General features: G+C 40.9%; 2 protein-coding genes across 2 annotated transcripts in view; both read left to right on the forward strand.

Moving 5' to 3' along the window:
* The window catches only part of DNAJC25 (DnaJ heat shock protein family (Hsp40) member C25), a 24,115-nt gene extending 4,052 nt beyond the window's left edge, over positions 1-20,063 (forward strand). Inside the window, exons 2-4 of the mRNA XM_006771184.2 lie at positions 14,789-14,941; positions 15,840-16,310; positions 18,843-20,063. Coding sequence (XP_006771247.1) covers positions 14,819-14,941; positions 15,840-16,310; positions 18,843-18,965 — 717 coding nt within the window. The 5' untranslated portion in view covers positions 14,789-14,818 and the 3' untranslated portion in view covers positions 18,966-20,063. The remainder of the gene's footprint in view (positions 1-14,788; positions 14,942-15,839; positions 16,311-18,842) is intronic.
* The window catches only part of LOC102753337 (guanine nucleotide-binding protein G(I)/G(S)/G(O) subunit gamma-10), a gene marked incomplete at its 5' end in the record, with an annotated part of 32,013 nt that overhangs the window by 4,053 nt on the left and 6,739 nt on the right, over positions 1-21,221 (forward strand). The gene's annotated exons all lie outside the window — the stretch shown is intronic.

Below are 21,221 nucleotides of genomic sequence, written 5' to 3' on the forward strand. Positions count from 1 at the left end.
ATCCTGTTCCCTTCAACTTCCTGGCTGCCGGTCGCCATCTTGGTTGGCAGTTAATTTGCATATCAGCCAATGGGAAGTGTGTCAGAGGTATGGTTAATTACCATGTTTGTCTATTATTAGATAGGATTATTCTGTATTAGTTTCAGGTATACAGCATAGTGGTTAGACTTTTAGAGTCTCTTAGTATTTTTAACATATATGATATAAGAAGCTATATTATATACTCATAACCTAAAGTGATGTTCTGTCAAAACTTCTAAAGTCAAGGATCTCTGAATGTGCGTAATACCTCACCAGATGGGAATATATGTGTGTAAGATTTAGTGGATTTATGATGCTAAGGTTGTCTTGATCAAATAAATGCCTCTTTGAGATTTTTTTTTTAGACGGTGGTTGTTAAAAAAAAATAAATACACTAATGTTATTTAAATACATTTGGTAAGACAAGGAGATAGTATCACAATTAGTCATTGTTATTGTTTTTTTCCTGAAGCATCAAGTTTATTACAAGATTTGGCAGAATCAAGTACTTTAATAAAATCACCCAAAAATGTGAGAAAACAATAGCAGGGCCAGGGAGAAGGGCCCCAGGAAAAACAGTCCATTCTCTGAAGTCTCATTCAAGTGGAGGCCAAGGGGTGGATCCACAGTGGGGACAGCCTCTCCTTTTGACCCCCAGAGGGCTCCAGACCGTCCTCCAAGCAGAGCAAGAATTTTGGATAAAATGCTTCTGAGGGCCGTGGGGGTGCCGGCTACCTTCCTGATACGAGCCCTCTCGCTCACGGGTTCCTGCACACACAGCACCACTCTGACCCGTGGCTGTTTACATCCAGCCTCTGGCTGACCTCCCTGGAGCTCAGCATCTTGAAGTTCAGCGTTTAAAATGCAGGGAGTGTGGCTTGACTTCCCTCAGAGTCTTTGACTGTGGCCCTGCCTTGGCCATCCACAATTTAAAAAATTATATTGGCTTCACTCGTCCTTTAGACATGCTGCTTGTTAATGGATGGCTTGCAGTACATGAGTCTTCATAGGAAACTGAAGACCCTCCTAGCCACCCCTGCTGGCCCTGACTGGCCAGAGAGAGAACGGGTCCACCATCAGGCTGCTCAGCATGGAAAGAGTTTTTGTTGCTGCTGTGGGGGATCCCCCAGGCCACGCTGGAGGGCTGGGCTGGGCTGGGCTGGGCGGGTGAATGACAGGCTCTTTGGTCTTCTCTCTGATGGAAGAACCTCTCAGGCTGGGGAAGGACTGCAACTGTTGGGTGAAGGGAGCACCAGGCCTTACCCTGATAGTGTGGCCCTTCACCTTGTATTCCGTGGAACTTATTAAGATCAGGTACGTGTTGTACTTTCTGTTTCTGATTCCTGGATCTTGTCCCACTCAAATCCCAGATTCTTCATTATCTCTGTTACTTGGGGGCCCATGTGGCCCCAGGGTGGCTCGCTGTTAGGCCGGAGTTCCTCCGCCTGGCCCATATTGACCCATGGGTCCTTCAATATATATTCCAGGGTTCTTCTTTTGCTGGGGTTGAGGGTCATTATTTTTTTAAAAATGTTTTGACATTCTATAGACACAAGTGTGGTACATGGAAGTGCTCACTCTATACCTGCTGCTTCAGTTCCAAAAAGTCCTCCCCCACAACTGTTAGGGTCCCTGGCACCTTCCTGTACAGAACTACCCCCAGGCTCCATACATCAATAAGAGGGCTTCCCTGCTCCATCCATTCCTGCGATCCTCCCCAGCTCATCACGTTTGCCATCTTCATAACACTGACCACAGTGGGGCTGGTTCTTGTTTACTGTCTGTCCTGCCCATGAAGGAGGGGCATGACTAGTGTCCCCTGTATCTAGCACAGTGAGTAGCAACAAAATACGCGTTTCATAAATGTTTGTTGACTGGATTAATAGAAGAGTTTGGGGGAACAAAAGAAGATATGGCCAACTATTTAATCAAAGTGATTCATAAAAACATGTCAGAAAAAGTCATGTTCTGTCCTCACTCTGCTTTTAGGGCAGATAAGATAGGAAAGAGGGGGGCTGAAGTCTGCGTTTCCCGGTATGTGGGCGCTTGGTGAAGCTGGGGAAGACCAACAGGTAGGAGCCTTGCTGGAAAGAGTAAAGAAGATGATTCGTCCCTCCAGTGGCACTTGCCAAAGGATGCTATGAATTTGGATCTGCAAGGCATTTTTACACTTTGAATATCCATCAGCAGATGACAGAGGACTTCTCAGGTGACCTTGAGTAGGCCATTTAGGTAAATTTCTGTTACTTAAGTGAACCATCCCTGTGGAGAGCAGTGATGATGAGACTTGTTAATTTACATTTGTAAAAGCACTTTGAAATCTCTGGATGAAAGAATTGCAGTAAAGGTACAAATTGTGAGGTCATATGTTTGGTCAAATTCTACCTTACTATGAAGGACACTTAAGGGGAGTCTCTGGCACATTATTTTTAAGAAAGTTCCCTGCTCTCATGTATAAGTTATTATTCGAGTAATTATTTTCCTTTAACATTTCTCTTCTAAAATCTCAGCTTTGTGTAAAGGGAATCTTTAGAGGGATTTGCCTGTGTGCTTTTCCCTCTACAACACTTTAGTTTGTTAACTTTTACCTTACATCAGTGGTTCTCATGACAGTCTCTTGTTGAGCTGGTGGGGACCCAACTGGAATCATTTAATCAATTCTAGACAGATGTTCACAAGTTACAGGCCGAGATTAAAATAAGTTCAGAAATGAGAGAAGAGAATTTCAAAGAAAGCTGCCAGTCTATGAGTTCATTAAATCCATTTATAAAAAAAATAGTATTAATAGTTACTTAAGAAATAATACCAATGGAATAGAACATTTTCTTGGCATAATGATCTCTTCCAGCAAGGTGTATACAGACCGAAAGATGAGACATTTATTGTAAAACTGCCAAGGCAAAAGCCAAGCTCTGGATAACTTTAATTTGAGGTCTCTAGAGTCTGGGGTGTTCAATCAGGTGAATGAGGTTCAGGTTTGGGGTCCTTTGAAAATGATTCATGTATCCTTTTAACCCGCGACTCAGGCATTCGTTAACAGTACCTGGTATGGTCCACTGGAGGGCGTCCGTGTGGAGCTGTCTTTTCGGTGGGCCATGTTCCATGTTGTAGGCCAGGATGTTCGGTGTCATCTCCCTGCGGAAAGATTCTCTCTGAGCTTGCATTAATTTCAAGGACCTTTGTAAGTTAAAGTAAGGCAGGTTCCCGTACTCCCTGATCTAGCTTCAGAGGATAAGCCTTCCAGTGACAGTTTTAGAAGAGGACAATCAATATATACCAAAAGGAAGTGACCTTAAGCAATACCGAGGGAAAGGCTTTAAGCCAAGGCAGATGAAAAGTACTCTGACACAGAACTGGTATTTGGGCTTCTCTCTCTGTTACCAGTAACTTAAATAAATCCATCCCGACCTTAGTTTGGCCACACATAAGATTTTCTTTTTCAAGATTCCTTTTCTACGAACCTTCTGCAACACACACAAACTTTCTGCAACTTTTATAAACTTCTATCTTTTGTTCTATCTTTTTTAAAATTTTAGAACAATCATTTACTTTAGGACACAATTACTTTTATTTTCATCAATAAAAATGTATTTCCATTCCTCTTACCTTCTTTTACCAAGCGTACATCTTACTCTCTGTATGAATCCTTTTCAATCACCATAACATCCTAATGGGCTTTGTCACAAATGGCTCTTCATCTGAGGCATCTTGTGCCCTTCTCGCCTTATAAAATGACACATTAAGGCTCCAAATTTATTTCCCTGGTTTCCCATGTGGTCTGTTAGTTACAAAGCTAATGAGCAGGACAACTACATCTCCTTAATTAAACCACTATCCTTAGTTTTATTTACTAAAGATTAATCTTTGAGCATGTGCACTTTGAAAGGAATTGCATTAGTTTCTGTTATTTCTCCAATTTCTATGAGTTCTCATTTATTTTAAGCCTATTAAATAAGGCCCTTTTGCAGTCTAAATTAGAATTTGGCAGTCCCATCTAGCGATAGAAATATACCTTATCTATAACAGACATACATAAACATACAGCACAATACAAAACCCAAAAGAAAAATTACGGATTCAAATATGTTTCTGGGAGATGGACCAAGTTGAAGTTTTGCTTATGTGGTCAAAGTTTTTGCATGCAGTAAGAATTCCTTTAAAGCTGTTTGTTGTTGTTTAAATCGAAGAATGCATTGCATTGTCTCTGAGAGCGTTGAGATTCTCTCCTTTAAAATTTCTCCTTAAGGTGGGCTTGTCAACACACACAAACAAGAGACATAGAAAGCAGGTGTCCACAATAAAGTCGAAAAGCTCCAAAAGTAAAGAGAATGGCCTCCAAAGTCCTGAATCTTAAAAGGTGCAGATTTCCGGGGGGTGGAGGGGAGATTGAAAAAATGGCTGCCCGCCGAAACTGGTTTGGCTCAGTGGATAGAGCGTCAGCCTGCGGACTGAAAGGTCCCAGGTTCGATTCCGGTCAAGAGCATGTACCTGGGTTGCGGGCACATCCCCAGTGGGGAATGTGCAGGAGGCGGCTGATCAATGTTTCTCTCTCATTGATGTTTCTGACTCTCTGTCTCTATCCATTCCTCTCTGTGAAAAATCAATAAAATATATTTAAAAAAGAAAGAAAAAATGGCTGCCCGGGTACAGTCTAGGCATCAGATGTCTGCTGCCCACCTGGAGTCAAAGGTGGGAGGGGGACTAGGTGGAGGGTAGGCAGCTGGTAGGTGAGGGGGGAGGAGCTGGAAAGTGAGGGATCGCCTGAGGTTTTAGTAAACCCGGCTTTCATGTCACAAGCAGAAGGGTCAGAGGAAAAGTTTTCCCGTTTTGCCAGCACTGGTTTCTTTTTTAATTTATCAAGGCGATTACCCAATTTAGAATACTGTTTTCTTAAGGGAGGTGATCGTAGCCTCTTGACTTTATTTAGAGATCTCGAGGTACCAGTTTCCAAAAAAAGCCTCCCATGGTTTCTGGGAGGGACCGTCTTTTCCCTGTTTATTGAGCACACAAATAAACAAGCCGTGGCGTTGCAGAAGAGCCCGTCTTGCCAACAGAGCTTCCGATCATCTTGTGTGATCTTTGTCCAGGGGCCTAGCCACTTGCAGTTCTCTGGGCCATAATTTTGGTCCGTGTAATCAGCCAGAGCCCCAAGCGGTGGCTGATTGGCATGTGAAGCTTAGAGCTTGGGTTACCCATTCTGCACTCCTTTGGGGCGGTGCCCCTCTGAGTGCCTGTCAATGTGAGCGCCCTCCCAGAACTTATGGATGAGGCCTAGTCCTAACTGGAGGGTAGCCTCCCTGGGTACCAGCTCCAAGCAGCAAAGCCTTCCCTGGAGAATGGTGCCCAACAAGACGGAGGGATACCCCTCCCAGGCACCTAACCCGAATGGTGTAGCGGGGCCCTCAGGTCCAAACGGGCGAACTAGGGTCCCCCGCCTAAATCGAATAGTCTCTGAGACCTCATCCGCAAGAGTGGGGATCTCGGGTCTGAGAGGACCTACCCGAGGCCCCCAGGCACCGCAGGAAAGCTAACTCGAGCATAAGGGGCTCATGGTTTCTGAACGGAGACAGGACATCGTGTCAACTGCAGGTCGCTGGTGTCAGTTCAACACCAAGATCCTCCAATCTGGGGTGATGAAGAGGAAAGTTTTAGTGTAAACAGCTCAATTGTGACACAGCATGGCTGGTAGGTGGCCCCGGGCCCAGCCACTTCTCCAGCTAGACAGATCTGCTTAGCTCCACTTTTCAGAGTTTCAGCTCCAGCAGGGGACACAGTGTACAGTCTTTTTTTAAAAAAATATATTTTTATTGATTTCAGAGAGGCAGGGAGAGAGATAGAAACATCAATGATGAGAGAATATCATTGATCGGCTGCCTCCTACACGCCCCCTACTGGGGATCGAGCCCGCAATCTGAGCATATGCCCTTGACCGGAATCAAACCCGGGACCTTCCAGTCCACAGTCCAATGCTCTAGCCACTGAGCCACACCAGCTAGGGCAACAGTGTACAGTCTTCAGTGGAAAGGGAGAGTGGTTCTTAGTCATTGTTATTTTAGCAACAAAGATTCTATCATTGTTATTTTAGCAACCAAGATTCCATCTGTGCATAGAGACTGAGAAAACACCAAGAGAAGGCTGTGTAATGGTGGGAGGCAAAGGCCCTGCTCAGTGCTTTCAGCAAGTCGTCCTAGTTCATGTTCTCAAATAACTTAAAATCTCAGCTTTATATCCTACGAATGAGTGAAAGCATATGGTTCTGAACTTTGTTTGACTTGAAACCTATATAACCGTATTAACCATTGTCACTCCAATAAATTTAATTTTAAAAAATAACTTAAAATTCCAGATTTCATCAGGCTTTCAAACCGTTAGGATCTCACCCACTGCTTTATATTTGCTTCATAATGAGTGAAGACAATGAAATGGTATTTAGTGTATTTGACTACTGGGGATTCAGGGAATCATGGACTTGGGAAGTTCAGTAAACGGACTGTCGCTCATTGTGTCAACACTGGGTCTTTTTGTGTGGATATAGCACTTATCACACTGCACCGTAAATACTGAGGCCCTTCACCCCTCGCCACTAAGCCATGCTCCTCAGCTTGTCTGTGTGTGTATCCGCGGCACCTAGCACAGTGTCTGGCACATCAGGTAATGAAAGTCGGTTAAGTAAAAACTTGTAGCTGGAGATTCAGATAAAAGTGGATTTCTGGAGTTTTTTGACATTAGTATGTGAAGCCTACTTTGGCATTTTATCCCATATTAGTTGTTTTAAAGAGTGGTACAGATAAAGTCGATTGGTTGGGTATGAATGAGAAATCCCTGCATGAGAGGAAAGTTGCACTTCTATTTTTTTCAGGAGAAATTGTGTTCTGAAGGTTTTTACGTCAGAACGTGAATCCATTTTTGAATATAAATAAGAAGGATGGCATAAAAATAAGCAGATAAAGGAATCGGTGGGAAGGATGCACTTAAAAAAAACTATGATTGGTAGAAAAAGCGAAAATAGCAGAATGTGACTGCATTTTGCGAGACCACACGAGAAGAACATAGGAAAGGTCTTCGAAGTGTCGCATGAAGGCCCTGCGGTCAGTCAGGGGCGTGTGGGGAGAGCCCTCTGCTGCTCGCGCTCCTCTTGGCAGCGAGTCATGGAGCCCTTTAGTTCCTCTCCACCAGTCTGATGGTTGCGGCAGGGCTTGAGCACTTAGGGAGAATTGGGCGAAAAGGGGGATTCTGAACGCCCTGCCCTTTTATGTCCCTGTTTATTGTTCTCCCAGAGTATATTTTCTTACCCCTTTCTGTAACCAGTGCTGACGGGTGCTGGGGAAGGAGGCTGTCACAGCGAAAAGGGCACAGTTCCTGCGGTCAAGCTTTTATTATAACAAGGAGACAGACAGATACTTAGTGTTTGGGTATTTAAGTATCATAATAAAAATGTGTGTAGATTCTATCGCAGCAGCTGAGGGAATAGGGGGGCGGAGAAGGGTGTGCTCTTTGATCTGGATCTAGAACAGTCACCAAGGTTGACAACGAAGGGACATGCCGGTAGAGGGAAAACTGGATCAACAGCAACATGCAGTCGGAGTGTGGGGCCTGCTCCAGGAGATGTAGTTTGGTGCGGTGTTACAGTAGTGAGGGTTTTCTCCACCAAGGATCACTTTTATTATTCGGTTCCCAGAGACTCTTTTTTGGGGGGGTGGGGGGGAGGAGGGCAGAATGAACTGCACGTATTAGTATTACTATTTTTCTTTCCCAGCATCAATCCAGATTTTAATCAGTTATCCTTAATAATTTAGTATTCATAAAAATAATAGAAATTATGTAAATGTCTATATCAGTTGTGATGCTGATGAACAGCTGGAGAGCAGACAGTATTTCACACGCCAACTCTGTCTGGTCATGACTTCCTGGAACACTTGTGAATGTTCTGAGGCCTTGTCTGGATTCAGTGGGAAAGATGATAAGTTTGACAGTGATTTCTCCCACGGGCCCAGAGGGTGTGGTACCGTATGTGCCACATTTGCTGCTTCTGCTGTGAACCCATAAGTGTTATTTTTACCGATCCCTTAATTTCAGCTGTTCCATACCCTATTTATGGCCAAGGTTGATTACACACCAGATGTATTTAATTCTAGTGCTGTGCCCATCTGACACATGGTGTTATCAACAACCAAGCAGATTAACACAAAAACTAGAGATGATGTAATTGTAGCCAGAAACTGAGCACTTGACATTTTAATTGAGCTTGTGCAGATTCATCATGGGTAAGCGGAGCATTCTGAGATAGTCACAGCACAAAGACCGTCTTGCATCTTCTCATGGACTTTAGGGGATGAACTGCCTGGCGGTAAAAAGCCTGTCTGGGGCATCTTAGGGAGAATGATTTTCGGAGCCTGGAACACAGTCTGGGATCATATGGTGAACAACCCTTTAGCTGTGTTCAGGGATTTGAAGTTCATGTGTTGAATAGTTGCCAGAGGCTTCAAAGTGGAGAAGTCACACGAGTCTGATGTTTGATTCAGAAAGGAAATGCTGGGCACAGTTTTGAGGATGGTTGGGGAAGGCAGGAAAGCAGTGGTGACTGAACTGATTATTTCTGTCTTCTGGAATCTCATCATTCCTCTTTGGGAACTTAAGACTCTCTTCGCAAATGCAGAAATTCGAATAGGTCAGCGGATCCTGTCTCTCCTTGAAAATCTGTGGTCACAGCTTCCTTCTTTTTCCACTGTTGACTGTCTTTCCTCATCTTCCTTTCATTCAAGCTGTCGGAGACGGACATGTACATCAGCACACGTACTGGAACTGGTCCTAGGTGAACAATGCGCTCAGCCCCAGAGCTGAGGGCTCTGCGTTCTTCTTCCTGGAACTTTGTGTGGCATTTGATGCTCTTGACTGTGCAGTTAAGATATTCTCCCTTGGCTCCCTTGATGCAGTACTCTCATGCTTCTCCTACCTTTCTAGCCATTTCTCTTGGGTCTTTAGAGTCTTCTTTTCCTCTGCCTACACCTTAAACATTGCTTTTCCTTCAAGTTTTATTTTTTGGTACTCTTTCTTTTCTAAGCTTTGCCTAATGAAACTTAACTAAATCCTTGACAGCTCTAAAATCTCTGTGTTCTCTAAGGTCACATTTTCAGTTGTCTCTCATCTGTAGAACAGGCGCCCCAAATTAAACATGTCTGAAATCAGTCTTGTTAATCTTGGTTAAAGCAGAAATTTAAAAATACAGTGTAATTATGACTCAGACCAATACAAAATGAATGTGCACCAGATTTTATTTAACTCATTAATGAATGAGGGAACCAGTAAGATATTAAAATCGGTTCAAAAGTGAAAAAAAATGCCACACGTTTATAGTCTGTAGACAAGGGCTGCTAACCCGCCTATAAAACTGGCCAGTGGCAGTGGTCAGTGGCATTACACCAGACACAGTTTGTCTTTCTGTGAACAAGAAGTATTTGCATGGCTTCCAGTTTTCTGCAACTTAGTTCTGTCTCTACAAAGTTAAAATAGACTTTTCAAAGACAAAGGTGTACCCCTCCTTCAGGACTAGATAACCCCTGGAGACTCCAAGAATTGGCAAGATGTCCCATAATTAATTTTCTCCCCGTTTCAAAATTTTCCACAGTTTCCCCTCGAATCTTCTCCAGATTTGCTGTCTTCATCCTCTGTACTTTATCTTAAGAGTAACATGGTCCACACAGTAACTATAATTAAAAACTTCACTGTCATGCTCCACATGATTAATTTAATCACTGAGTCCTATTCATTCTACTTCTTAGTCTCTCAAACCTGTTTTCCCTCATCCCATTCTTGACAATACTATCAGTTATCTTTCAAAAATACATACTTCTTTCTTCTCAGTGCCATTGGTCTCATGCTTGAAAACATTTTATTTTTGACTAGCACAGACAATAACAGCCTAACACCTTAGCATGGCATCTCCGATCCCCTCCCGTTCTTACCCACACTTACCTTCCTGACACATTGGCTACTCCCTTCTTTCTGAATTTCCCCAGTGCTCCAGCTTCACTAAATCTGCTATATTCTTTGATTCTTCTGTACCTAATACTTGCTGTTCTCTGTACCTAGAACAGGTTTTACCACAATTTCCTTGCTTTTCAAAATCAGCACTCACTCTGCCTCTTCCGTGACTCCCATTATCAGTGGTCTCGGGCAGGGTCAGTCCTTGATTCCTTTGCACATCAAATTGTGCTTTTCTTGCTCACTAGAGGCTTCTCGGTGGGAGAGTTCCTGAGTCCTGGGCCTTATCTTACTGGTTTATTTACCCTCTTTTGAGTTCAACACAAGGTTTAATGCCTTGCATAATAATTTGCTGAATTGAAAATAAAGTTTTTAAAAGCTCAGTTAACCAAGTTGATGATGGTACTACGCTATTAATTGAAACACAGAGGTATAGATTTAGGTTTGGAGCATGTTGAATCTGGACATTTTTGTTACATTTAGGAAATGTCCAGGAGATACTTGAAAATAGGTGGACACAGGAAGGACAGGTGTGAGTGGATTATATATATGTGATGCTATGAATCATGGGAGTTGTTGAGATCACATGTAGACTGAGAAGAAAAGACACAGTGGCTAGTGGGCAGGGAACAAGAAGAAAAATGAAACTGATAGTAGTTAATTTTCATCATCTTTAGTAGGATGTAATGGCCTGGAAAAAAAAATTTAGGGTAACAGATTTTTTTTTTAAAAAAAAGATATTTTTTGTGTATTTCTTTGAAAAAGGAATTAATACATATTTTTAAGACCAAACAAAATATTACCGTGTTTTCATACATTATTGATTCCTGGCCTTTACTATCCTAAAATGGTTTTTACTATCTGTGTAATGGAAACTTTTTAATGTAAAAGTGGCTGCAATATCAAATTATTGCAATTTATGTTTCTTAAGATTAAACAGTTATTTCTCTCAAGGGCAAGAAATAATATATTTTTGCCTCTGGGGCGGGGGGACTGACCTTTTCCTCAGAGAAGGAAGGATGCAGTACTTTCTTTGCTTGTGGGTTTCCTTGTGTTCACTTTTGATCTAGATATTGGTGGTTATGTTCCAGTCCTGCGTGTGCCCGAGAGGATTGGGAGTGGCGCGGACACAGCAGCAGCACTTTTTTCCCGTAGAGATTAGAACCAGGAGCTTGTTGCCCAGCTGCAAAGGCTCAGGACAGAGAGGAGGAAGAAACAAGTATAAAGGTTTTGGTTTTGGAAAGAAGTTGGAATCTTCCTGACCCTGGGACCTTAAGATCCACAAAATTGCTGAAAGGAAAAGTGCTACTTGTTGAAAGGTAAGATATTCAACTGTTTTAAGGTTTAAGCTGTTTAAGCCACAGTAGCATACTCTCATAAGCTATGACATCACGCAGTCGTGTTGCTCAACTGAAGTTTTTTTGTGACATAATCACGCATCCAGCCTTCCTGGTGAGATGGAGACCTGTGTGGCTGGGAGATGTGTATAGTGAGTTATAAGGAGTTACAACATGTCACTCCTTTTTAAAATGATAGTTCCTGAGTGCCAGGCATTGTGCTAGGTCTTGGGTATACAGAGATCACTGAGTCACCCTACCGATCTTCTAGAAGTTCTTACTCCAGGAAAAGAAAAAAACTGGTGATTACAGTGTGATAAGTGCTATAATAAATAGGTGATGTGTGTGATAAGGTGGTCTAACTCTGTCTGAAGCAGTAACATTTGTGTCCTAAAGGATTCATAGGAGCTCATGAGGTTGGAAAAAAGGGATGGGCATTTGAGTTTGAATTCTGTGTTCAAAGACAGGTCTGAGAGAGCATGCTGGATTGGAAAAACACACTAAATTCCAGGAATTACTATCTGACTGTTTGCTGTGGACAGAAGAGGGGAGGGTGATGAGGTGTTGCTTGGTAAGATAGGGCCAGGTATGGAGGCCTTATTGGTTGCCAAGGAAATTTTAACTTACCTGATTAGCCCTGGAGATTTTTTTTTTTAAATGTGGGAGTATCTTAGTTCCAAAATACATAGGAGAAAAAAATATAAATATATGGTGTTAAAATAAGTATGTACCTGTAGCTCTCTAACTGTGTTCTAGTCTCTGTCTTTTCTTTTTTGCTAATATTCCTGGTATCCTTGTGTGCTTACTAGGTTGATTCTAAACTTTGTGGGTTACTAACGAGTAGGATTTTGACTTAGACCGTTGAGAGCTCCTAACTCTCCAATTTGTGCCAACCTTGAACACCTGCTAAAGTACATTATGCCTCAGCCTAAAATCACTTTCTTGGTTCTGAGGGAAAGCTATAAACTGAGTCAAGATTCTGGCCGGTTAAGTGCTGTAACAAGGAGGTGGCCAACCTTCTTGTCTCTGATCATGACCAAAAGTGGGTCATAAATTTATGGTGACTCCAGGGAAAAGAAAACCATCTAAGAGAAGTCAGACTTGGCCCTGAATGAAGCCTTTGCAGGAATGAGGTGGTTTGAGGGCTTGTTCGTGGGCTCTGAGTAGACTCTATGGGTTGCAGTGGAGAGACCAGACACAGGTCTAGGTTTTGGAGTTGCTGGTTGGAGAGCATTGAGTGACCACCCTGTTAGAGTAGCTCAGGACTTGATGTCACAAATCTGGGGACCAGTGGTAAGATGGTGACCCTCCGGGAAGGTGTGGGTGACAGGCTTGAGGGAGGCTGCATTCTGTGGAATGTGACCTTCACTAAGACAAGAGAACAAAGAAGAAAGGATAACCATTGGATGTATGACATTCACATAGTGGATTTCAGCCACACGGAGACCAGAAGGACAGCCAAGCTGGGAAGGGCCCATGTAGATAGTGATGCTGGAGGCTTTAGGAATCTGATCTCAGTGTGGCAGTCAATTTCAAAATTACCTCTCCTCTGGTCGGAGAAGAATTATGTGTGAAGAAATACATTTTTAAAGGACATCTGCCAAGATTGGGAAGCTGAGTTAAAAGCCACGGATTTCAGGCCAAACGCAGAGCATTTCTATAGCATTAGCCCCAAAAGCAAAAAAAAAAAAAAAAAGGCAAAAAAAGAAGTGGAAAGTGACAATTGCCACAAGAAATTTTTTTTTATAGAAATGAACATATAAGGAGTGAATTTGAAAATAATAACACCCCTTCTTATATCACACACAGTTCTCTTATCTTGGACCTCTGTAGTGTCATAGGGACTTTAAGTATAGCTATATCTAACCATACTAGGTACTTAGTTTATCTAATTTCAAATTCTAGTCAGAAGTTGAAAATACTTTGAATATAATGAAAGAGATTTGTCACTGAAATTATGCTCATTCAACTTCAGAAATCTTAATAGAAAATATGCAATGACTTTAATGGCTACAGTGAAGGTTTTTGTCATTAGCAAACTTCTTATTTGAAATCTATGAAACTACATTTGGAGGACTCAGGAGACCCTGAACAGACCCCAGGACCTCTGGTAGCAGAGCACCAGGTGCAGATTTTGAAATGTCTTTGTCTAAGAATCTGTAACTTTATGGATGTTGAATAATTCATCTAAAAGAAATCCTCTAGGTGAAAAAGATCTTTGTTTTCATAATGGTTTCTGTGTGCTCACTTATAGAGTAAAGAATTTGTTGTGCTTTTAGTTCCTAACATCTTTTTAGACACAAGACAAAATAGGTGTTTCCTGTGTGGTAAAAGCAATTCAGAACCTAGTTTAGTAGCTTTTCAACCAATGTAGCTCAATAAAAGTTTGGCATTTATCCCTGTTGGAAATTGATTAAAATTATGCAAGGTTTTAAGAAATGTTTTATTTGTGAACATTTGTAAACAGAGCAGCATTTCAGAGTGTTAACTATTTTCAACATGTTTATATGTTACCTTATTTATGAACTGGGCCGTGACAAGGTTTGTAATAGTAAAGTACTGTGTATTTGTAACATGATTTTATATAATGTGTTATTTGATATTCAAAACAACACTGTAAGAGCAGTATTATCCCTATTAAAAAAAAAAAAAGAGGCTGAAAATGTCACCCAAAGTCACAAAGCTAGACTTGGACCACCATTCTGCATAGATGTTTCTTTGAGATGAGCATAATTCAGTTTTATAGGCACAGAACTGGCTTCGTCTGCTTTTTGTTCTCTTAATCATTGCTTTCAACAGAAAGCCTTCTACCTAAGGCTGGAAAATGATTGTGAATATTTACAATAGAAACAAACATTTTTTCCCATCAACAGTTATTGAGAGTAGGTGTCAACATGCTCTTATGTTATAAGAACACAAAGACATCCTTAGTAGCACGACACTGGCTAAAAAGGCATCAGTAATTGTTATTAAAGTGTTTTTATTTTTCTAGGAGGACTAACATTACTCAAGAATTTAGGGAGATATTTTTTATTATACTTTATAGCTAACATTAAAGTTCTGGAAACACATTAATGTGCCTTTGAAGAGGGATGGGAGATTTTTAATATATTTTTATTATTGATTTCAGAGAGGAAGGGAGAGAGAGAGAGAGAGAGATAGAAACATCAATGATGAGAGAGAATTATTGATTGGCTGCCTCCTGCATGACCCCTACTGGGGATCAAGCCTGCAACCCAGGGATGTGCCCCGACCGGGGATCGAACCGTGACCTCCTGGTTCATAGGTAGATGCTCAACCACTGAGCTGTGGAAATTTTTTGATTTTGACAGTGCTTTTACTCAGATTAACCTTACATAATTAAAAAACTCTAGATTTGACTTAAAAGATTATAAACTGAGGCCATTTTAGGAAATGCCTGTGAAATTGGACATCTTGTTATTTTACAGGATGAAGAAACACGAAAAGATTACGACTACATGCTGGATCACCCAGAGGAATACTACAGCCATTACTATCACTACTACCGCAGGCGCCTAGCCCCCAGAGTGGACGTCAGAATTGTGATTCTGGTCAGTGTGTGTGCCATCTCGGTGTTTCAGGTGTGTATTGGTGGATAGGTGTGTCTCTATGTCTGTGCTAGCAGTGGTTCTCAACCTTCCTAATGCCGCGACCCTTTAATACAGTTCCTCACGTTGTGGTGACCCCAACCATGAATTTATTTTCGTTGCTACTTCATAACTGTAATGTTGCTACTGTTATGAATCGTAATGTAAACATCTGATATGCAGGATGTATTTAGGCGACCCCTGTGAAAGGGTCATTTGACCTCCAAAGGGGTTGCGACCCACAGGTTGAGAACCACTGTAGAGTGTACACTGCCTGGGGCTAGTCATTAGAACTGAACTAGAGCCATGGCCCACGTTGCTCAGTTGGTTGGGCATCATCCCATGCACTGAGAGGTGGCCAGTTCGATTCCCTGTCAGGGCATATTTCCGGGTTGCGGGCTTGATCCCCAGTAGGGGATGTGCAGGAGGCAGCCAGTTGGTGTTTCTCTCCCTTCCCCTCAACCACTGAGCCGTGCCGGTCAGGCTATAGGCTGAGTTCTTAAAACAAGTTCCTTACCAGTTAGTTTTGCCATCTAACGCTTATTTCAGTAAGTAGACTGTACTCTTGAGAGAGAACTAGAGCGAGATTTCTTAATAGTGATGTAGAGAAGAGCCAGATAGTAAAGATGTGAAGTCGCAGGTGTGTGATTCCATTGATCTATCTAACTGCTCATCTTGGGTATCTCCTGATTTAATGGCTTTTTGGCTCAGCTCAGGGCTTACCTGACCCAGCCTTGTACATAGAGGCATTATTCAGTTGTATCTTTTACTTGCAGTGTAAGGTTATTGAGGTCCCTGTTTTTAATGAGAATGGGCTTTGGGGAGGGGTGGTGCTCACCAAGATGAATTCTGGTAATAAAAATCACCCATTTTTATTTGTTAAATATTCTAGTTTTTCAGCTGGTGGAATAGCTACAACAAGGCGATCAACTACCTGGCCACAGTGCCCAAGTACCGCATCCAAGCCATGGAGATTGCTAAAGAGCAGGGGTTGCTCCGAAAAGCCAAAGAGAAGGGCAGAAACAAGAAATCCAAAGAGGAAATTCGTGATGAGGAGGAGAACATTATAAAGAACATTATAAAGAGTAAAGTAGATATAAAGGGAGGCTATCAAAAACCCCAGATACGCGATCTTCTCCTGTTCCAAATTCTCTTGGCTCCTGTTCACCTGTGCTCATATATAGTCTGGTACTGCCGGTGGGTCTATAATTTCAATATCAAAGGCAAAGAGTATGGGGAAGAAGAAAGACTATATCTCATACGTAAATCTATGAAGATGTCAAAGTCTCAGTTTGATAGTCTAGAAGATCATCAAAAAGAAACTTTTCTTAAAAGGGAGCTCTGGATAAAGGAGAATTATGAGGTGAGTAACAAGTCTTCTGTGATTTTATGTCGCCTTCCATACCAAGGTAAAATTAGGTGTGTGATAAGGATCACAGAAGTGCACTCAAATTTCTGAAATCCAAGAGCTGAATAATGAATACACATCGTACTTTGACCCTGGCCAGTGTAGCTCAGTTGGTTAGAGTTATCGTCTTATGCACTGAAAGGTGGAATGTCAGGGCATGGACCTAAGTTGCTGGTTTGATCCACAGTTGGGGCTTTTACAGGAGACAGCTGATTGATATTTCTCTCTCACGTTGATGTCTCTCTCTCTCTCCCCTCTCTTTTCCTTCCCCTCTAAAAATTAGTGAACTTGTCCTTGGGTGAGGACTTTTTTAAAAAAGGTCTTTTACTGAAAGTATGACTATATTTGGTAGTGGGACAATGGATTTTTAAAAATATATATTTATTGATTTCAGAGAGTATGGGAAAGGGAGAGAGAGATAGAAACATCAATGATGAGAGAGAATCATTGATGGGCTGCCTCCTGTACAACCCCTACTGAGGATCAAGCCTGCAACCCAGGCATGTGCCCTTGGCCAGAATTGAACCCGGGACCCTTCAGTCTGCAGGCCAGTGGTCTAGCCACTGAGCCAAAACGGCTAGGGTGGGACAGTGGATTTTTAATCTGTAATTTGTTTTTTTAAAAGATAAATTTTAAATACTTTGCTGAAAATGTTAAGGATGGTCTAATTCATTGTGTTTAAGTAGAATGGGGTGATAATGTGTCACAACAACTCTCTGTTAACTGCACTAGCTAAAATTTGGTCTTCCCCAAATTTCCTTCCAGTCATGTAAACTTAGCCACGGAGATTAAAAAAACAAAACACAGCCGTAACTGGTTTGGCTCAATGGATAGAGCGTCGGCCTGTGGACTGAAGGGTCCCAGGTTCGATTCCGGTCAAGGGCATGTACCTTGGTTGCGGCACATCCCCAGTAGTGGGTGTGCAGGAGGCAGCTGATCGATGTTTCTAACTCTCTGTCCCTCTCCCTTCCTCTCTGTAAAAAATAAAATATATTAAAAAAACAACAAAAAAAAAACAAAACAAAACACAGAGAGAGGGTATAAAAGATGGAAATTTTGTTTAAGTAGCTTCATTCCAAACAAAATGAGCACAGACTCTTCTACATAATAACTAACATATGTATGAAAAGTTACTTTTATTTTTAAATTAAATTAATGTACTATGTACCTTGAAACTGTGGGCATTTTAATAACTGTATATTCTACAGTGGTCAGCTACAACAGTGACTTTGAGGTGATCAGCTGCCGAGCTAAAGTCTTAAAGCAACTAGTAATCTCACCATAATATATTAGGTTTGGGGTAAAATTAATTGGTTAATATATGAAATATAGGAATAAAAAACAGTGAAATCTTCCTAAAAAATCTGAACTATAATTGTTTTTTCAGTTTCAGAGACATTCCTTTTTATATGTCATATTCTAAATAGATTTTACCAGAAGTAAAGCTTCAGTCTGAATTATATTTAAGTAACTTAACTTACTGAAAATTGCCAGAATGTTTTGGCAAGTAATTATATTCAGCCTGATTATCACTAACATAAAAATGGAAGGTAACATACTATTTTGCTCCTAAATTATCTGAAAAGTTTTCTTTTTAAAGTAGGTTAAGCAGTCTAATTCACAAAACTGTCTTTCATAGAGTACTATTCTGGGCTTAATTATCCTATATAGTAAAAGCCTAGTATGCGAAGTGTCTGGTTGTCCAGTCGGCTGTTCAACCAATCAAAGCGTAATATGCTAATGATATACTAAGGCTGCTCAACTGCTCCCCCCTCCCCCCCCCGCACAAATTTCTTGCACTGGGCCTCTAGTGTTATTATATGAGATTATATATATTTGGTTATTACTTCCTAAATTTGGAAGTAGAATAATTTCTTTGTAAAATTTGATGTAACTCTGAAACTGGTTATGAAAACTTGTTCATTTAATGTCAGTTGACATCCACTCTAAGTTACAGAGATGCATATGTTTTGTTCTTAATCCATGTGGTTTATTTAACCTTCTTTGGTAACTTTAGTACAGCATTTTGAAATACCAATAATTATTTTTGAAGATAAAAGTGGATTGGATGTAAGTTCAATTTGGAGACAAATGTATATACCAGGTCATTTTGTTCCTTGGTTAGGATCAACAAGTACTGAAAGCCACCAGTTAAATTTACAGAAAAATACGTTAAAAAATGAAGTGTGATTCTAAATATTGGACATTAATTGCAGAGAGGGAATGTTTAAGTCCTTTAAACTCAGCTTGTGTATGATTTTAATGAGGGCTACTCCTTGTACAAGCTGTTCTTTAGTATTTAACACTGAATGTTCAAGTGCTTAACTGCTTAGTATTTTTAGTGCATGGTCTTCAGAAGACAAACCAATACATTCATTGGACACTTTCATCTAAACTTATATTTGAAAAATGTAAATATGCCATAAAGCTTATGACAAATGCTTCCCTTTGGATTATAAAGTCAGCTAGTGTTTTTTACACTTACAGGTCTACAAACAAGAACAAGAAGAAGAGCTAAAGCAAAAATTGGCCAACAACCCTCGATGGAAGAGATACAGGAGATGGATGAGGAATGAAGGGCCTGGCCGGCTAACATTTGTGGATGACTGAGGATTGCTGGAATGCTACTATGCCAAACCTTAATCGTGATATTTTCATAACTGAATTATTTTAGAAATGTTTCCCCTACTCCTCTGCAGTAACTAAAATTCCTTAAGTATTTGATTCAACAGAATAATGAAGAAATTTAAACTTTACCTTAAAACTTTATACATAAGACATTTATGATTGTTCAATTTTTATAATCTATTTGTGGATTTTGTTAAAAGATTTAACATGAAGATTTATAAGTTGCCATTTAAAATTTCATATGTTTGGTTAAAAGATTTGACATGAAAATTTATTAGATACCATTGAAAATGTTTACGTGTTAAGTACTTATTCTTCAAACGTGTTTCCGTATTCTCTGTTATAGTACTACATTTTTCTGCTTTCGTGGCCTCTGATATTTTCACAAAACATAAACCATTATAATAGCATTTCATTATATTATTCTGAGTGTCTTTCTAGACACAAACTTCAACAAAATGATTTCAACTATAACATCATCTTCTTTATAGTCATTCTGGGATTGAAATATGTTCAGAATATATCTCCAGGAGAGTCCTCTAGAATGTCTTTCCACTCTTCCTCCCCAGTCATAGTATTCCTAAGGAGGTGATAAACTCTCCAGGAGAGTGACTCTGCGTTCATGTCCTTGTAGGATGCTCTTGATTACAGTCATTATAGGACTATGACTTTTTTCAAACATATTTCCAGAAGAGACCTTGTAGAAAGGCCTTTTGTACCACAGTATTGCTTTTTACCCCCACTTCAATTTTTTAAAAGCGACGAAGCAGAAATAGTGTACTGAAAAGTTGTTAGTATATTATAAAGTCCTTGAGTGGCAAAAAAAAAAAAATCCATTGTATATGAATGCATTTACATACATTTAAACCAGAAAAAAAGAAGTGACTGTGCTGTTCTTTCAATGAGATATAAACAATGAGATATGTTTTTATACATGTGGAAGTGAAAGTAATTCACACATAATTTGACTGAAGCATGATTTTCACCAAGGTATCAGCGCACATGCGTGGTGGCGAATCAGTACTGCTGTTAAAGGATTTATCCCAGGCGTCATATGAATAAAATGGTTGCAATATGTCACGTTTGTTGGTATGACATTTTAAATCAAAGATTAACATATTGCTTTTGTTACATAACTTTTAAAGATTAGGATAGAGAGTAGATTATTATGAGAATTAAGTAAGATAGGAGGAAAGTGCTGGCAAGTATGAATGCTCAGGAGATGTTTTCTTACCTTCAGAGGGAACAGGAACCATTCATTCTCATTTGTTAAAATCCAGGGCAGGAGGGTGTCTACTGATGATTTAAAATCCCATGTTTCTTTACTCTTATAGTAGGTGTTTGGATTCCTCACCTTGTTCGAGTTGTAGTACTGTGCTAGAGTGAACAAAGCGATGCCCCTTAGGGTTGGAGTTGGGTGTTTTAAAAGCAGCTGCTGGCCTCTTGTTGCCTTGGGTACAAGGTGAAGCAGCTAAGATGACAACTCGGGAAAGAAACTTCCAGAGACATCAGAATAATCAGCTACTCACTAGTAGAAGGCTGACATTTACTGAAGGGACACTTTTAATGAGATAAACAGGCATGCTTGAATGGTTGCTCAAAAGGACATCAAGCAGCCCTAAGTTCCACTGCCTCCAAAAGTCTCAAAATGCCCCTCAAGCGCTGGCCTGTGTGGTACAATGGTTGGAGCATCATCCTGTGCATTGCAAGGTTGTGGGTTCGATTCCTGGTTGGGGCACACCAAAGTTTCTGTCGCTTGCCCGCTCTCCCCCCTTCTGTCTCTCAAAATTTTAAAGAGAAAAAAAAAGCCCATGAAAATCTCTCTCTACAAACCTGCTGGTGAATCAGGAGAGTTCTAAAAATGGGCATAAGGAAGTGAAATAATTTTCTATGGAACATTGTTTCACACGTGATAGTTGATGTGTTTTCCTGTTTCTTTTGAATCATTTTAGAAAACCAAAGGGATATATTATTGCTATTTTCCTGTAACATGGGCAGAAACACCTTCCGATTTCATTGTTTTTATGGAGAAGAGAGATTTTTAGCGCCTTTGCTGGAAAGATAACCGGCCGTTAGCAGGTCCATGGCAGGGGAGTGAGGAATGGCAGGTGACAGCGGGAAGCAGGCAGGCTGCAGGCCGCTGGCGCAGCGCCGTCTCCCTGTGTGTGGAACGCGGGGGCGCTGGGGTCCCGGCAGTTCCGACCCAACTGTCGCCATCGCTTACCTGGCTCCTCTCCG

This window comes from Myotis davidii, unplaced genomic scaffold (genome assembly GCF_000327345.1).
Source record: "Myotis davidii unplaced genomic scaffold, ASM32734v1 scaffold64, whole genome shotgun sequence".
Classification (NCBI taxonomy): domain Eukaryota; kingdom Metazoa; phylum Chordata; class Mammalia; order Chiroptera; family Vespertilionidae; genus Myotis; species Myotis davidii.